This window comes from Pygoscelis adeliae, unplaced genomic scaffold (genome assembly GCF_000699105.1).
Source record: "Pygoscelis adeliae isolate BGI_AS28 unplaced genomic scaffold, ASM69910v1 Scaffold278, whole genome shotgun sequence".
NCBI lineage: Eukaryota > Metazoa > Chordata > Aves > Sphenisciformes > Spheniscidae > Pygoscelis > Pygoscelis adeliae.
Window position 1 is genome coordinate 743,601 of NW_008825411.1, and position 16,499 is coordinate 760,099.

Here is a 16,499-nt window from a genome sequence, read left to right on the forward strand (position 1 = left end):
CCCTCCATCAGGCTAAGCAAAATGCTGGCCATTTTGTATGTCTTAAACATTCTGCAGTCATTCATGGTCAGGGCCCCTAATTGAATATAATGGAAGAGAAATTTCGTAAAGAAATGGAATACTTTTTACAGTAATTAGGAAGATGATGTCTTACTGCTTTAAGTTCTGTAATTAGGTAAAACGCCAAAGAGAGTCTGTAACCTCTTTTCTTGTCATGCTGGATCATTTCTTATTGAGATAAATACAATATAGCATGGAGCCATAACATCAGCGCATCGTGCCGTGCCTCATACAGAGGAGGTTCTGTAAACTATGTAATATTTAAAAAAAGAAAAAAAAAAAGAGGTGAAGCAGAAAGAAGACCATTGACTAAACATTTTGTAAAGAATACATTTAACAAATGTGTCTGAAGGCCGAAGGGGGAAAGAAAAGGATCTCCAAAACCAGCTTAGAATGTCTCCTTCATTGTTCTCTTGTCCTCCCACTCTCAGGAATAGTAAGATCTCAGTGAAAGAGGGCGGTGGTGCTCCCACTTCTGAAGGAAGACCCCTTCCTTCTGGAGCATCTTTTGTAAGATTTGCCTACAGTACCTTTCAGATAAGATAATCGCTCCACCTTTTAAATTTTCAACTCTGGATTATTTCTTAAGATACTAATTGCAAAGGCAGTCAACTAGATAGGCAGAAAAATATCTTTACAATAGTCTATCTTGTAATGTAATAGCTTTCAAGATCTAAATGATGTTTTTCAGCACCACTGGGATTATCCATTACCCAGGAGCTATTGGTGTAAGAATCCTGCATATTGGTTTGCAGAGTTTATGATAACGTCTATTTTAGATATAGCATGGTGTATAAATACTGTTTGTGTTAAAAGAGATAGGATCATGTAATCAGTTACAAATGTGTGATAATTACATTGCATTTGTTTTGGGTGAGTATTTGCAGGCATACATTGTGTGGTAATGCACACAACAGTCAGTGAAAACAGCATTTTAGAGATAGGTATATCTTTTTATTATCTTCAGTATGTTTTCTTTAATTTACTTCTAAATATTTATACAGATTTTATACAGATAAATGCACTTTTTATGTGTTTCCAAAATAAAATATACTGATAATTTAACCGTTCTCTTGCCTGAAAGTAATTTTAGAATTGACACCTGGAACTGAGAAATGGGAAGAAAGTAGTAATTTTTAAATACTATTTTGAACCTGAAATCCTTTGCAGGGTCATGTTATTTGCTTCCTTAATGGTTGCCTTTGCTGGATTTGTGCGTGTGCTGGGGTATATACACGGGAGAGGCTGACAGCAGTGAAAGCATCTAAAATACTAGCAAGAGTCTTTGCATGAATATAGAGCTTCAGAATAGTTTTAACTCGCTTGCTTTATGTGTGCAGTTATATTGTTCAGGTTTGTACTACTTCAAACACTGTATTCAGCATCCTACTAGAAATTAAGTTATCTGACATTCCGGTGTACAGGCAGAAAACGTTGAGAATTGAGATAAGGAGATATTACTGTAGTGAAAATCTGAGCTGACAGAATTTGTTTATTATTTTCTTCCAAGAAAAGTTGTACTTTAGCCTTTCAAAAATAAATCACCAGCGTTTGACCCTTTCTATAGAACGGCGATTTTGCTGTAACAGCAGGAAAATTATTTTTCACAAGTTTACAAATACAAAAGTTGCTTCCCCGTGAAAGCCTGTAGCCTGAGAATATTGAATGCATTTCTGTGGTTCTCTGATTTTTCTCAGTATCTTAGTCTTTGCTGATTGATTTCTGCACAATATTCTGTATGTGCTTATTAGCAGAGAGCGAGGAAGAGGATGACAATGAAATGGAAGTTGAAGATCAAGATAGTAAAGAAGCTGAAAAGCCAAACATCATTAATTTTGACACCAGTTTGCCAACATCACATGTGGTATGTTCTTCCTATATCGTCCATTAAATACATCTTGAAGAGGTTTTGATTGTTTTTGTGTAGTTCTATTGTAATATCCTTAAGCCAAAGACCTGATTTTACTTTATCCTTGTCAATCACCAAAACCTCTTATGCTACTGTCATTTGCTTACTTACTGTTTTCAGTATTTAGGTTCTGATATGGAAGAGTTTCATGGAAGAACGGTACATGATGATGACAGCTGTCAGGTGATTCCAGTGTTGCCCCACGTGATGGTGATGTTGATTCCTGGACAGACGTTACCTCTTCAGCTTTTTCGCCCTCAAGAGGTTAGCATGGTGCGGAATTTAATTCAGAAAGACAGAACGTTTGCTGTTCTTGCATACAGGTAAAATACACGAGTGGGTTTACTGATGGTATGCAGCATGTGTTTTTAGCACAATTTCTTTGGATACTAAATCAAAAGCAGATGGTTGCATCAGTTCTGTGGTGAATAACATAAGTTGTGGTTTGAAATTGTTTGACAAAAATGGTCTTCCGATACGTAATGAAAAGGTTTCCATGTTATACTGGGTAGCTGCATGACAGTATCACATGTTTGTATAGAGAAACAGTAAGCGTTGATCTGCTTTCCTTGTTTGAGCATCCTCCTTGATTTCAGTAACTGTTTGAATGCACTGCTCCATCTTGCTTAAAGGATAAGCCTTGATCTGAAATGTAAAAATCGGATCCTTGTTTTGAGAACTGTATTGTTGTAAAGGTGTATTTTCTTGTTTCGTGTGTAAATTAAGAAGCGCAGACAAATGTTTCACAATAGAGTTGAGACAGGTGGTGATAGAAAAGCAGAAAAGATAAAAGGCTGATCTGTGCCAAAAGAAATTGGGAATGCTCCTCCCTCTTCCCCCAATTTACTGTGGTTTAGTTATGTAGGAGGTGGGAACAGTTATTTTTAGAAAGTCAATCTAAAGAATTTTGGTACTTTCAGTATCTGCATTTCAAATGCAGATACACTGGTGATCCCTGTGTTCCTGGAATTTCACCTTTAGACCCTAAAATAAAACCTAGTCAACTGGCAAAAACCCCCAACCAAACAAAACATTAGAAGCTGCTTTTAAAATGGAAGAATAATGATTGCAGTTAGTTGAAGGTATTTTACCAAATTTACTGTTTTGATAAGACTAATTGTGTACAGTCAGTGCAGGTAGACTAACTGGTGAAATCTGAATGAACAATGCTGTTTGGAGGGTAGGTAACCTTTTTAATTCTGTTACTTTTAGTAATGTACGTGAAAGGGAAGCACATTTTGGAACAACAGCAGAAATATATGCCTACAGAGAAGAGCAGGAATATGGAATTGAAACAGTCAAAGTGAAAGCAATAGGAAGACAGAGGTTCAAGGTGCTTGAAATAAGAACTCAGTCAGATGGGTAAGAAAATTATGTATTTAACTCTACATACTGCAAATCTTGTTTTGCCAAAACATTTACATTTTACTGCAGGTGCATCTGCCCTTTCAGTCACACAGTTGACTGATTAGTATAGATATTAATTGAATGCTTAATCAGCCACTTCTCTGGTTATTAAGAACTTTGGACATTTCCTGTTCTGAGACTCACATTTTAGTAGTTAATAACTTTGCTATAAAATTCTCTAGAGAATATCTACCTGTAGTTTGATTTGTTGTGTGTGAGAAAACATCTGTCAGAATGACTTTGTTTCTGAAATTTAAGTCAGGAAAAAGATGTTGATTTGCCTGCATTGTAAGTTCTAAAGTTTTATTTCACAATCTCTCATATCCCTGTTTCAAACTAGATGTGAAATGAGAGGATACAATATCAAGTGTGTGCCTTCTGTTGTCTTGTGGAAAGCCTCCCTGGTAGCGACCAGATTCCATTCCTTTGAAAAATTGTAACTTTCATTTTCTGAAAGGAGACCTTTCTAGAGATGGTCTGCACTGGACGTGTTCCACTTCGTAACTTTATGTGCAATTGCAGCTCTGAACTGCTGCAGGCAAGTGTCTGACACTACAGCTAATAGCAATATGCTTGTCCTTTTTTGTACTTTGAGTGATCTTTAAGTACTGAGCCTCAACAGCATGCAGAAGGATTCAGCTGCATGATTCAGATATGGAGAGGACAGTAACTGTGCCCAGAGGGGTGGTGGCTTTCATGAGAAGCTGCCCATGAAAGGGGAGGACTGGAGTCTGGTAATAATGGAGAAATAAGTCGCTTCTCTTGTTTGTTTTTTCCCTTTGTAAAACATAAAAGCACACTGAGACTTCTGGATAAATACTTGAATGTGGTTCTTGATTTTTTGCTAACTGCAAGCAGCCCATCATTTTCAGTTTCTCAAATACTAAATCTTGTTTATTTTAACCGTTGTCACAATTTAGTACATCCTTACCTTCAGCAAGTCTTACCTCTTCCTTTCTGACTGTTCACTGATAATTCACTGATAGAAAAGTGCTACTTCTCCTGTTACTGGCTGACAATTCTTTTCATGTGCTTGTCAAACACACTCAAATCAGCTTTGATAGGAGTATTCTCTTCTCTTCTATATTCTAGTCCTGTTCTTTTCTATATTCCAGTGTGATACCTGCGATATTTAGAGGCTCCTGACAGTTTTATCATATTATGTAATTAATACCTTTGTCTATTTATAGAAGTGGCTGAGACCCTTAACATTTAGTTAAGAGTATGTTGAGTCTTCCGTCATTCTCAAGTTCTTGACATCATGCATTACATCATGAAGCTCTGTCAACGTCACTGTCCACAGATACAGGCTCCAGACATTGAATCTGTGAGCACGTGACAATTCTTAGCACAATTGCTAGAGGTTTTTGTAATCTTTTCTGCAAGGCATATAACATCTTGCTCCAAATCTGTAAATCTAAAGCTAATCATCTGTATTCTGCTATTGTTCAGTGTAGTGGCATTGCTTTAGAAAGAGGCCTAGGAACAGTCTGAGCTCAGCATTTTCTTATGCTTTTATGACCTGCAGCTGAAGAAACGAAGATGATGTGTGCTACTTGCTCTTTATCACTATCTAACATTTGGTTACAGATAACATATTCCAAATTTTACAGCTTAGAAAAACCATTGCTTGAACACAAGATGGCAGTACTTGGACAGCTACAGTAGCAATGGCATTGTTACTGAGAATTCAGTATCCAGAAACAGTTAGGATGTATAGTGATTTTGTTGTACTGTTAAAACATTTTATTATGATGGTTTTATATCTACTGAACTAGCAGAGATCACTTTTACACAGCACGTTCGCAAGTTTCTTAAGTATGAATTTTTAAATGTGTGAAATAAGGGAGGCAAGATTAATCTTATCATGGCAAGCTCTAGGTTTGTTGGAATGACTTAAACTATATAGAGTTACTTTGCTTTCAAATAGCCGCATGCTTGGGAGTTCTGTAGGGATGCATATGGGATTCAAAATGCTTGAATTAAGCTAGGGTCATTGCTCAGTCTCAGTATTCTGGCACTTCTCAGAACACAGAAACACTTCCCAGCATTTCTTCAGAGTAAACCTACACACGTAACAACAGGCAAAATGACCAGAGCCCTACATAAACAAACAGGGGTCTGTATATTATGTGCATGGCAGCAAGATCGGAATCAGTGTTTATATTAATATAATCAGAATAACTGATGATTTACCTGAATATCTCAGCTGTCTCAACAGAAACTTTTCCAGGCTCATGGATGAATGCTTCAAGTCTCAGTAATATAGTCAGTATTGGAGTGTACTTACCCATTTGTGAACCTCTCCCAAACCATCAGCAGTAAGAAATGCTGAATATTTTGCTTTGGGGAAAACAAAAACCAGGCCTTTTTGATTCAGTGGTTGGGCTAATTAATTCTCATTAATTCTGTCATTTGCAGGAGTAATCTGTCAGGTCTTTTAAACCTTACACGTACATTTACATTTGCAGTTTTGTACAGTGAAGTTCCTAAGGCTTTCTAACTCGATACCAGTGCCATTAGGGAATCGAGTGCCAGTGATTGGAACCCTAATGAGTCAGCCATGAGGGCTGCTGGCATGAGGTTAACAGGCAGGGTGCTGCCTGAGGGACAAGGATAGCTAGGTTAATAGGTACTAGCTTAGTATCTGTTGCTGGCACGAATGTTAAGTGTCTTGACACATGGATATCTGTAGTGAATATTAAGAGAGATGGCACACTTCAGAGGTTTCTAATTACTGGAAAAATGAATGTTTTCTTCTACAATGTTGTCCCTGTAAGTACAATTGGAAATTTGTAATGACATGCATCTTAATATTTCAGGATTTCTGATGCATAATACTGTTAAAATGTAAAGTCCTTCCTGCTGGACGGTGTTCTTTGTAGCCACATAACTGTTGCTGAACTCTTTGTGGACTAGGTGACCTGGTTAATGCTGGGATATTAAAAGATGATCAGAGTCTATATCCTATTTCTGCTGATTTTGAACTCTAGCTAAGCACATCAGCTTTTGTGGTTTGAAGATAGCAAACTGCATTTCAGCTAAACTTCCTTTCTGAGGGTTTGATATGTAATAGCTGACTATTAGTTTATACCAAAAGTAACTTGAGGAGACAAAAATCTAAAAATACAGTGCTGAGATGGTAGAATATTCTGCTGTGTTGCCACTGCCAATCTGGCTTTAATTCTGTCCACCGTAATCCCAACAGATATCTAGTGCTCTAAAATACAAAGACAGCCCATTGTATCCCACGGAAAAGGAAGCTAACTGTTGGGGGGGTGGAAACCCAGCAAAGAAACTTTTGCTGAAAAAGTTAAAGCAGTGATCTTTGTGGAGTTCTGTATACCAATGCAAAAAATATTTGGAAAACAGCTAATTCTGGTTTTTAAAGGAAAGGGAAAAACAGAGATTGCTTCTGTCTTCAATTTCGGTAGATCAAAGTCCAGTCAGCACAGTGGCTTTAATAATTTAGCCAAGGGCATGAGATAATGTGTTCTAGAACAGTATATGTTTGGTTTGCCACAGATATGCTGTATGCTCCCTAAGGTAATTTGATTTACATTAATACAACTTTAAAAATCTGATTAAGTGGATTGCTGCTTAAATTCTGTAGTACTATGTAGTGATTAGATCTATTACACAAGCCTATGTTTTTATAAGCAGTAAAATCCATTTTTTTAAACTCTTGTATATGTGTGTGTATGTCATCTTTTTTTTTTTTTTTTAATCAGAATCCAGCAGGCTAAAGTACAAATCCTTCCTGAGCGAGTGCTGCCTTCAACAATGTCAGCAGTACAGCTGCAGTCTCTCAGCCGATGCCATATATTTCCTTCTTCAAAACCTACAGCGTGGCAGGACCGAGCTATACATCAATGGTGGCAGAAATATCAAAAGGTTAGAAGCTAGTTGTGGTGGTGTTTTTCTTCAAATTTTTGATGGTATCTTGAAAATCAATATAAAATCCCATCTGTTCATCTTTAGAGGAGGATGCACAACTGGGATGCTAGATGCCAACCTCCTGCTTTTGTCACGTATTATGTGATTGTTTATCAGCCATCAACAATGGGGAAATACATGTTTTGTATTATGAGTTCACTTTAGTTTTAATTACAGTATTATTAGATTAATATTATTACATAATAATTCACGTAACATTACAATTATTATTTTTTTACATAATCGAAACACCTCAGAGAGTGCTGTTTGGTAAAGCTTGTAGATAGAGAAGTGTTGGTGGAAGAAACAAGTAAGTTTATAGGATTTTATTTGTAGGAAGGTCAAAGAAACATCTTGATTTTCACTGACATTGCTTTGACAATAAAAATTTGGCAATCAGTGTTGACAGTGCCAGTGCTTTTCCATTGTACTTGTGATAATGGTTTGGTTTTGGAAATAAGGACGCTTTTGTAACTGTTTCTCTGTGACTTTGATTCAGGTAGAAGAGGTCTTTAAAGAGCAGAGGTATTTTAGAGGTGACTCCCAAATTTCAGTGATGAAACTGAAGACCTGTAATGTCTTAGTTTGGAATCACAATTCCATTTGCTAATTCTGCTTTAAAACCTGCATCAGTTAAAGGATTAACTTCTGCTCCTGCACTTACTTGTTTACAGAAAATGTGGATCTGCGTTAGAATGACAGACTCAGTTTTTTTTAACTCAGTCAAATATTCCCACACAGATGATTGCTAGCCAACAACTAGGCTGTACTTTATAGTTTTGAGCATGCTTTATGTTGCACTTACATCTTGCAGATTTTTATGTAACATGTATCTAAAGTTCTTGCTGACTTTTGTGCTTAGTCATTTTCTTTGTCAGATCACAATTTTTCTATACAATCCATTTATTCTGGCCGGTTGCACATGTATTTCTAAGTCTGTTTTTTGATTTATTATATTTGTTCAACAGATTTAACTTCTGGGATAGTCAATATGTAATCCCCTTTTTCCTTTTTTTTTTTTAAACTGAATTTAGAAACTTCCTTAAATTTTATTATGGTACTAAAAGTGACAAGATAGGAAAGGGTCATAGAAATCTCTAATTTTTTTCATGCGCTCTGCATATGTTGACATAGTAGTTATTAGCAGAAGACGGTGCTTTTACACACAAAGTGCGTGAATTAACAGTTCCATGGTCTTACCAATATTATTTCCTAGAGCTTTTTTAATAAGTATGCAGACTTTACACTTCTTTAGAAGAGGAGAAATAATCATTATCAAGATGTTGGTATTGTCATTAGGGAATTAGGTTCTACTTTCCTAGAACCTAATTTTGCTTCACTGGCACAAATTCTGTCTTTGCTTGTTTACAGTATTTTTGCAGCACTGCAGCTGTGGCAGTACTTGGAATCAGGAGGGAATTCACACGGAGATTGTAGGGCAGCATTTTCAAGAGTCCTAAGTGGCTGCTGCCAGGCCTAAGCTACAAACTTTTGCATTGCTCAGCAGAATAATAAGGTGTGATTTGTGCTAGAGACAGCTGCGCTGTTTAAAAGGTGCTAAAAGATGCATTTATACAAGTGAATGTGCACTTCTACCAGTATACAGCGTTTTCCTTTAGGAGTCTGAAATAAAATATACTGTCAAAAGGATAATTTTGCTGGAATAAATTACGTTTGCCACAATAAGCACCATGCTAGCGTATCCTACCAGCATAGTTATACCAGCAAAAGCCTTTTGAGTGTAAACCTAGCTCGTTCTCAAGGCACAGTGCAAGCTTTTCAAAGACTGTCATTAACAGTGGACAAATATGCATGGTAAGGTTAATGGGACAAGATCTAGCACTGAGGTCAGTAGGAGAGGAGGTGGTGAAAGAGGGCAACCTGACACTTTTGAAAAAACTGAAATTGCGGCTTGCTTATTATTTATTTAACCCACTGTTTCAGTCAGTGGCATGTAAGAGGAAAGATACCTTGAAGTCTTCTGTATCTGTAGAGATCTTTGGAACGACCTCCAGAAATTAATATAGAATCCTAGTAACTCTCCTCATTGTCAGATGCAGTTAAGGTTTGGATTTGTTTTTTTTTTTTCTTCAATGGTTTTGAACTCTGTGGCACAAAAAAAAATCACTAAGAACAAAAAGCTATTGATTCTCAGAGTTCTTGAACAAGTTCATCTATGAGTTAACAAGCCCAGAAACCCTAAGCTTAGCGGGGGTGGGGGCGGAAATCCCTTTCCAAGACTGAGTCTGTCTGATGATAGCTGAAATGCAGCGCACATCTTTTGTGGATTGAGATACAGGTCCAGAGTAGGGGCATTGTCCTACTGACCTCCGTCGCTCTACTGATGTCAGTAGAACTGTGACCGTTTCCAGTAGGACAGGCTGTACCTCTGTATGTTTACTAATATAATGAGAAGCATTAGAAAATGGAAGTTGCATTTTAAGAATGGTTTCAACTCCATACAAGAGCTGACCCCATGTCAGCTGTTACAAAAAATATACTTGCTAATTAAAACAATAACTTGAGTTTTGGTGTTCCTGAATTCTTTCTTCAAAGTCCCATTTATTTGCTGTGGATCTTAGTCTCTATTGCCTGATTTTTATTTTTTTTTTTCCTCTCATTTGTAAAATAAGGGTAGTTGCCCTCAAAGGGAAAATGGAAATTTAATTTGTAAGTATTTATAGAACAATTTGAAATCCTCATTTGGAAAGCATTGTGGTTATGTAGTGTACTGCTTTTTAGATTTTTATTAACCTAAATCTATAAATTTAAGTGTTCTGAAGTTACTGTAGAGAATTAGTTAACTAAGCAAATAACCTTACACTGATGGAAATTTGGTGGTTAAGGAATTCAGTTATAATCTAAGTTTTCATGTCTGCAGGATATGCACAGGCTGTACACAGGCTGAAGATTTTTTAGAGGTGGTATTGGTGGCCATTTGTATTTTGTTCCTCCATATCTGCTCTGTATTGTGTAGGTGTTTTTATACACAATTCAAGTGAAGGGGTTAGTCATGTTGACAGTGAAGTATGATACAGTAGCACTGGCCACTCCTATTAGTAAAATTTTTATTTTGAAAGAATACCCTTCAATAAAAAATAGTTATGAGACCTTTGGGGAGGGGGGTCCTACTGTTTTTGTTTTCCTCCTCCACATTTATTTCTTACTCAGTGGTCTATTTAGGCCTGAATTTTTCTTCATAGGATGTTGTTAGATGGAGATAGTACAGTATTTTGTTCACTGTCATTGGGAAGCTATAATAAAGCTGTTTAATAGATTTTCGGTAGGCTGGCACAAGCACTGATGTTCAGTAAGCATTTCTGAAAATACGATTTCCATGAAAAATAGATAACCAGAATGAGAATGGCTAGCAATATATGATTAAACATCAAGACTACCCAAGTCATCTTAATCAGTAATTGTTCTGCTGTGAGAAAGCATCCTCTGGAACTCCTAACTTGCATGTTGGTATTTTTGGTTATGTTTTTAACAGATTAGTTTTCCATTTTAAAAATATCATCATAGATCCTTTGAATTTACATATGTTAGGTTAAAATACCTGATACGGCCTATTAATCTCCTTCTTTCATTTTATTTATGCATTTGACTAAATTGATATGAATAGTTTAATTACCTTACATAGTGGTTTGCTGTGGTTGCTGAAGTAGCAACAGTCGACGGAGACTAAGGAACAGACGCACTATCTAATAGTACTTAAATTTTTTGAACTGTCTACATTTCAGATAGATGCTCTTTTGAAAGGCATAATTTCTTATTACTAAACATTAGAAATACTTTTTTAATGCTGAGACAAGTATTCTGAGAAAATCCATATATCGTCTGTCTTGTACAGAGATCTTAGCTCTCAGTGCATTTGAGAAGTGGTTTGAAAGCTTCATGTTGAAGTACTGGTCCTGATGGTGATAATTTGTTGTGTCTTTAAATAATCAGGTATCTCTTCTCGGTTTTATTTGTTTGAACAAGAACTGTCCCTAAAATCTGCTAATGTTAAAGAATAAATATCTGTGGTTTTGGTTTTAGAGGAAGTTCCACTGTGCAAGTTTGACATCTTGGCCTCCCTGGCTCTACTCTTTATATGATGCTGTAAGTTCACCCTGTGTATTCCCAAATAATCTACAGTTAGTTTTGTATGTTTTAATATCCAATTATTGGATAATGTAAAAGCTTTAATTTTTTTTGGCTCATAAGTTACGTTCTAAAGAAGTTTATAGTTTTCAGTTCGCTGTGAAAAGAGCGGGAAGGGCTTCCCCCTCTGTATAGTTGTTCCCTCGTGCTAGAGCATGTGTCTGGGGCGGATAACAGAGGTTCAGGTTCCTGCTGTGTTGCCTCAGAGCAAAAACTCGATCCTCTGTCCCACATGCTCCAGCTGAATGTCCTAACCACCAGGGTGCTGGATAGTCTTAGGTCTGTCTTTCCTGTTGGAGTTGGTTTACTCTTTAAAACGTACACATTTCTTTATATACATATATATATATTAGTACATAAAGTAATTAGTGTAAGAGAGGCAGAAGCAGGGAGCAGGCTAGTCCCCATCTCAGTTGTACAGTTCTAGAATTTTAACAGTTGTCTCCTTATCTCAAATGAGAGTTATAACCACCATGGGCCATTGGTTCATTTTGGCCCGTTTCCCATCGTATTTTGCTCTTAGTTTAAAGTATGTAGATACAAGATGAGTCTGTTGTTATTGTAAGTCTTAAAAGCTAATGTCCACTTAGGGAAAATAGCTTACTCTACATTTTGCTTCCTTTTTTTTTTTTTTTCCTAAGAAAACAGAAATACCTATGTATTTAAACTAGGCTTTTCTTCTAACAAAAGGAAACCTTGATGGAAAGAGTCAAGAGGCAGCTACATGAATGGGATGAAAATCTTAAAGATGAATCTCTTCCAACAAACCCAATAGGTATGATGTTGTTTAGCCCATGAACTCATTTTTTAATTTTTTTTTTTCAGTTTCTTAAGAAAACAAAACTTAGATAATTACCTTTTATTGGCAGTCCATCCCTCACTTCCAGTTTCCAATAAATTTTGATGATTGACTTTGACAAAAGGATGACAGAGCTTTCAAAGACATAAACATGCTCCAACCATGCAGAAACACTTTCAGTAAAAGAAATAGAACTCCATTGTGCTCCATGGCAGGAGGAATGTGATCCAAGTGTTTCATAAGAAAACAAGAGCCAAAAGCGTACTAGATTTTTAAAATTATCTTTATGTAAGTCTAAGTGTTACTATATATAATCTCTTTGTTCTTACTTCTTATTACCTCTTACCAGACATGAGGGAAAATAGCACCGGTAACCTAATTGCAAAAAAGTTGATATCAGATTTCATGCCTTAGCCGGCATTGGGGTTGTGCCCCAGTGAACAAGTCTCTTCTCTCTGCAGGTCTCTAGGGTCTAATAAGATGGAAATTTCAGTTGAAGCCTTTCTAAGGAGAAAAACATTCTTTCCCGTGTAGACTCTCAAATGCCTAATAAGGGGGAAAATTCAAACTGCAGCCTTCAATTAAAATCAGTTAAGCACCAAATGCAGGTCTGGGCTCAATAGTTTTGATGTATGTGGAACTCTCGTTTCTGATTTGCCTAAAGTAGTGGTTGAAAGTACTTCTCGTCTGCTTTGCCCAGAGTGCTGCTTAGAGGACCATATATGGAAAGCATATGAAATAATCTGAAAACAAACAAAAAAATCCAGTATTTTTTTGGCACTTCTTTTCTCACAATTCACAGCACACTGATATTTTGCTGACTTAAATTTTCAGCTTTTGAATTCTTTTACAGGCTGTGAGGAATGGGGTGATTTCCAGCTTAGCAAGGCTTTTGTTAGCTAAGTTAAAGAATGGCTGTAGTAAAGTCCACTACCTTTTGTGTTTGTGACTTAATACCTGATTGAAGTTGCTGCCTGAGAATTTACTGTCATATTAACACTTAAAAAAAAAAAAAGTCTGTCGTCTTGACTGAATATTTTTGGATCTAATTTTGGTCTGCATTCAAATGTGGGAAAAAACCCTCCAAAACCTCCAGAAGGGAGTGTATACAGAGCATGTCTTTTTCCTTCTCACAATATAACAGTAAAGAATACTAACGTGAGTACTAACGTGAGTAATATAACTTGGTTGTAATTTATGAAGGAGGTGTATGATTGGGGTTTTTTCTTTTAATTTTTCCTTCTCTCATAAAAGCATGTCTGTCTTTTTGCAAAAAAAAAGAGGAAGTGCAGGCATAAAGATAACCACGGGTGGTTGGAAAACTCAGTAATTCACTGTGGAAGTGGAAGTCTGTATCAGACAATGTTCTCCAGGGGTCTGTTCTGGTTTTAGAATACGTTACCTTACTAGCATTGTTCAGTCTCCACCACTGGTGATCTTTAAGTGTGGAATTAGACAAATATCTTAGAAGAGGTTTTACGTGTACATGATCCAGCCTTAGATGGATGTACCGAGATGACCTCTAAAAGTCTATTATAAACCTAAGTTTTAGCACTCTATCTGTAACTGGGTAGAAGTAGTAGGTTTTATTTCTCTCTCAGATTCTAACAGGCCTGGTACTTTCTCATTTCTAGATTTTTCTTACAGAGTCGCTGCTTGCCTGCCAATTGATGATGCATTGCGTATACAGTTGCTTAAAATAGGTAGTGCTGTTCAGCGACTCCGGTGTGAATTAGATATTATGAACAAAGTGAGTATTTTTTCTTTACTTGTCATTAAATTGTTCTCACAAAAAAATAGGAGTGACCGTTACAATCTATAACAAAAACATAGGAAACTTCCAAATAATACTTCTAGAGAGTGAATTTGTGTGTCCTTTTATTTCTTCCTTCCCCTTTAAAAGTTTGCTTCAGAAAGAAAATGCTCTCTCTCAATACTAGACTTCATGTTTGGCAGCAAGCAAGAAACATAAAATAATACTTGCTTGTGTTAGAAATCGTATTTCAATGCCTCACAGCACTTTTTTAGCCAAGAGATGGTGCTAGAAGTCCAATGTTGTTCATAACCATCTTAGGAACATCATAATCCCGTAGTAACAGTATAATATACTGCAGTCAAGTAGCTTTGTGCCATGAAAACTTGTGGATTTTTGTAACAAAAGATAGATCTTCCTAGTATTGAGCTATTGAGTGTAAGTCTAAGTATTGGACTGAAAGGATTTTTGCAAGACACCTGTATTGACCTGTTTGGCAATACCTTTTTAAGATGTTCAAAAACTTGTCTTCCCTTCTTTCCATTGCCATGGCCATGTAATGCTCTAAACGTAGGACGTTAAAGTTTTATTTTTACATAGTACATTTCTTTATAATAATATCTACTTTCTTAATAATAATATCTACTATAAGGAATATTACATATTATAAATGATAATGCAACTAAGTATCAGTGAACCTCATGTTGAATCCGACTGTTTTAGGAACAGCATTTGCAACGATATCTCCAACAGGAGTTCAGATTGCTATTCGCTTTGCAAAGAGAAAACGCTGAAAGGAGCCATTGGTATAAATACAGGTTTTAACTGTAAACTTGTTTATGTGTTTGATGGTGGTAGCTGGAATATTTACTATTCAATTTACTACTCAATTCTTGAATGGAGAGACAAATTAATATTTTAAGACATTCGTATCGCAAAGAATAGCTATACGCATCCTGGTTGACCCTCACCTTGCTGGTTGTAAGCTTGCTGGGGGTACCAAAGTACTGTCTCAAACGTTAGTGTAACAGAACCCCAGTCACTGTTGGTTTTGTCCACTGGATATAGAGCAGTGGAAATTTTGCCTGTTTGCCTAAAAAGCACTGCCTGTTTCTAGGCAAAAGAGAACCAGAGTATCATTTTAATACTGTTCCTCTTCCCAAAGTTCATGCACCAAAAATCTAAAAGGCAATATACAGAGAAAAGGAGACAGAAAACATCTCTTCCGAATTCTGAGACAAACATAGACAGGTTTTTGCGTGAGACTCTGTATCAGATTAAACTTCATTTGTCTTTCCTGAGTCAAAAACTCTGAAACTATTCTGATATTCAGGTACTACTAAGAACTGTTCATGTTCAGTACATTGTATATTTTCTATAAATCCCAAAGAGACAAGAGGACTTAAGTTACCCTCATAAAATATAAGGTAAAGCTGATTTTTAGCCTACACCAGAAGGGTGTTTTCTTCATCAACATGTGACATTTTATCCTGTAAATGTGTTTAACGGTTCTATATTAGTGTGAGAATTGTAAGTGCGTTATGGTTTTTTACAGTTTTTTAGCAACATTTATTTTGGTCAAATCCACCCTTTTTAAGCCAGGGTTGTTTAATGAGAAGACAACTTAGCATATATTTTGGTTTACTTGAGGAGGATAGACTTAACGTTTCATTTTCAGAATGTAACTTACAGTAATGTAACTGATTGTAAGACCTGATCCATTTTCTTTTGTCTTTGGTATCAGTGAATTGTATTGTACTTGTAATAGCTTTTCCTGTTATTAAAGACAGTTAACTGTTTCTGTGCTCATTTTTAAAGGAATGTGCATCACTCACAGGTATAACACTTCTGTGAATTCCGCTTGAGAGTGTTAATTGTAGTAATTAGATAGGTTTGGAAATGGAGGGAAGGAATTAGGTAGCTGTCTTGGATTCTGAGAGGGATATATGAGCATTAGATTATAATCTGTGAGTAAGCGTGATATAAAAGAGTGAGCGATAGTGGGCGTTAAAGGTCCCTGGTAGGAGAGAAAGGCCAAGTGAGCTTGAAGAAGGGAAGTGAAGAGAACTGGTGTATGATTATTTGTTATGATATTATAATATATGATATTGTGATATTTGTTCAATATCTTTATCAATGATCTGGATGAGGGGATCGAGTGCTCCCTCAGTCAGTTTGCAGACGACACCAAGTTGGGTGGGAGCGTTGATCTGCTCGAGGGTAGGAAGGCTCTGCAGAGGGACCTGGACAGGCTGGATCGATGGGCCGAGGCCAACTGCATGAGATTCAACAAGGCCAAGTGCCGGGTCCTGCACTTCGGCCACAACAACCCCATGCAGCGCTACAGGCTTGGGGAAGAGTGGCTGGAAAGCTGCCTGGCGGAAAAGGACCTGGGGGTGTTGGTCGACAGCCGGCTGAACATGAGCCGGCAGTGTGCCCAGGCGGCCAAGAAGGCCAATGGCATCCTGGCCTGTATCAGAAATAGTGTG

At 36.8% G+C, this 16,499-nt stretch overlaps 1 protein-coding gene across 1 annotated transcript in view; it reads left to right on the forward strand.

The window, feature by feature from the left end:
* Positions 1–16,499, forward strand: part of CRBN (cereblon) — a 73,836-nt gene that overhangs the window by 51,227 nt on the left and 6,110 nt on the right. The window contains exons 6-12 of the mRNA XM_009330631.1: positions 1,812–1,924; positions 2,090–2,292; positions 3,182–3,331; positions 7,108–7,270; positions 11,354–11,416; positions 12,149–12,233; positions 13,892–14,007. Of these exons, the coding sequence (XP_009328906.1) occupies positions 1,812–1,924; positions 2,090–2,292; positions 3,182–3,331; positions 7,108–7,270; positions 11,354–11,416; positions 12,149–12,233; positions 13,892–14,007 (893 nt within the window). The remainder of the gene's footprint in view (positions 1–1,811; positions 1,925–2,089; positions 2,293–3,181; positions 3,332–7,107; positions 7,271–11,353; positions 11,417–12,148; positions 12,234–13,891; positions 14,008–16,499) is intronic.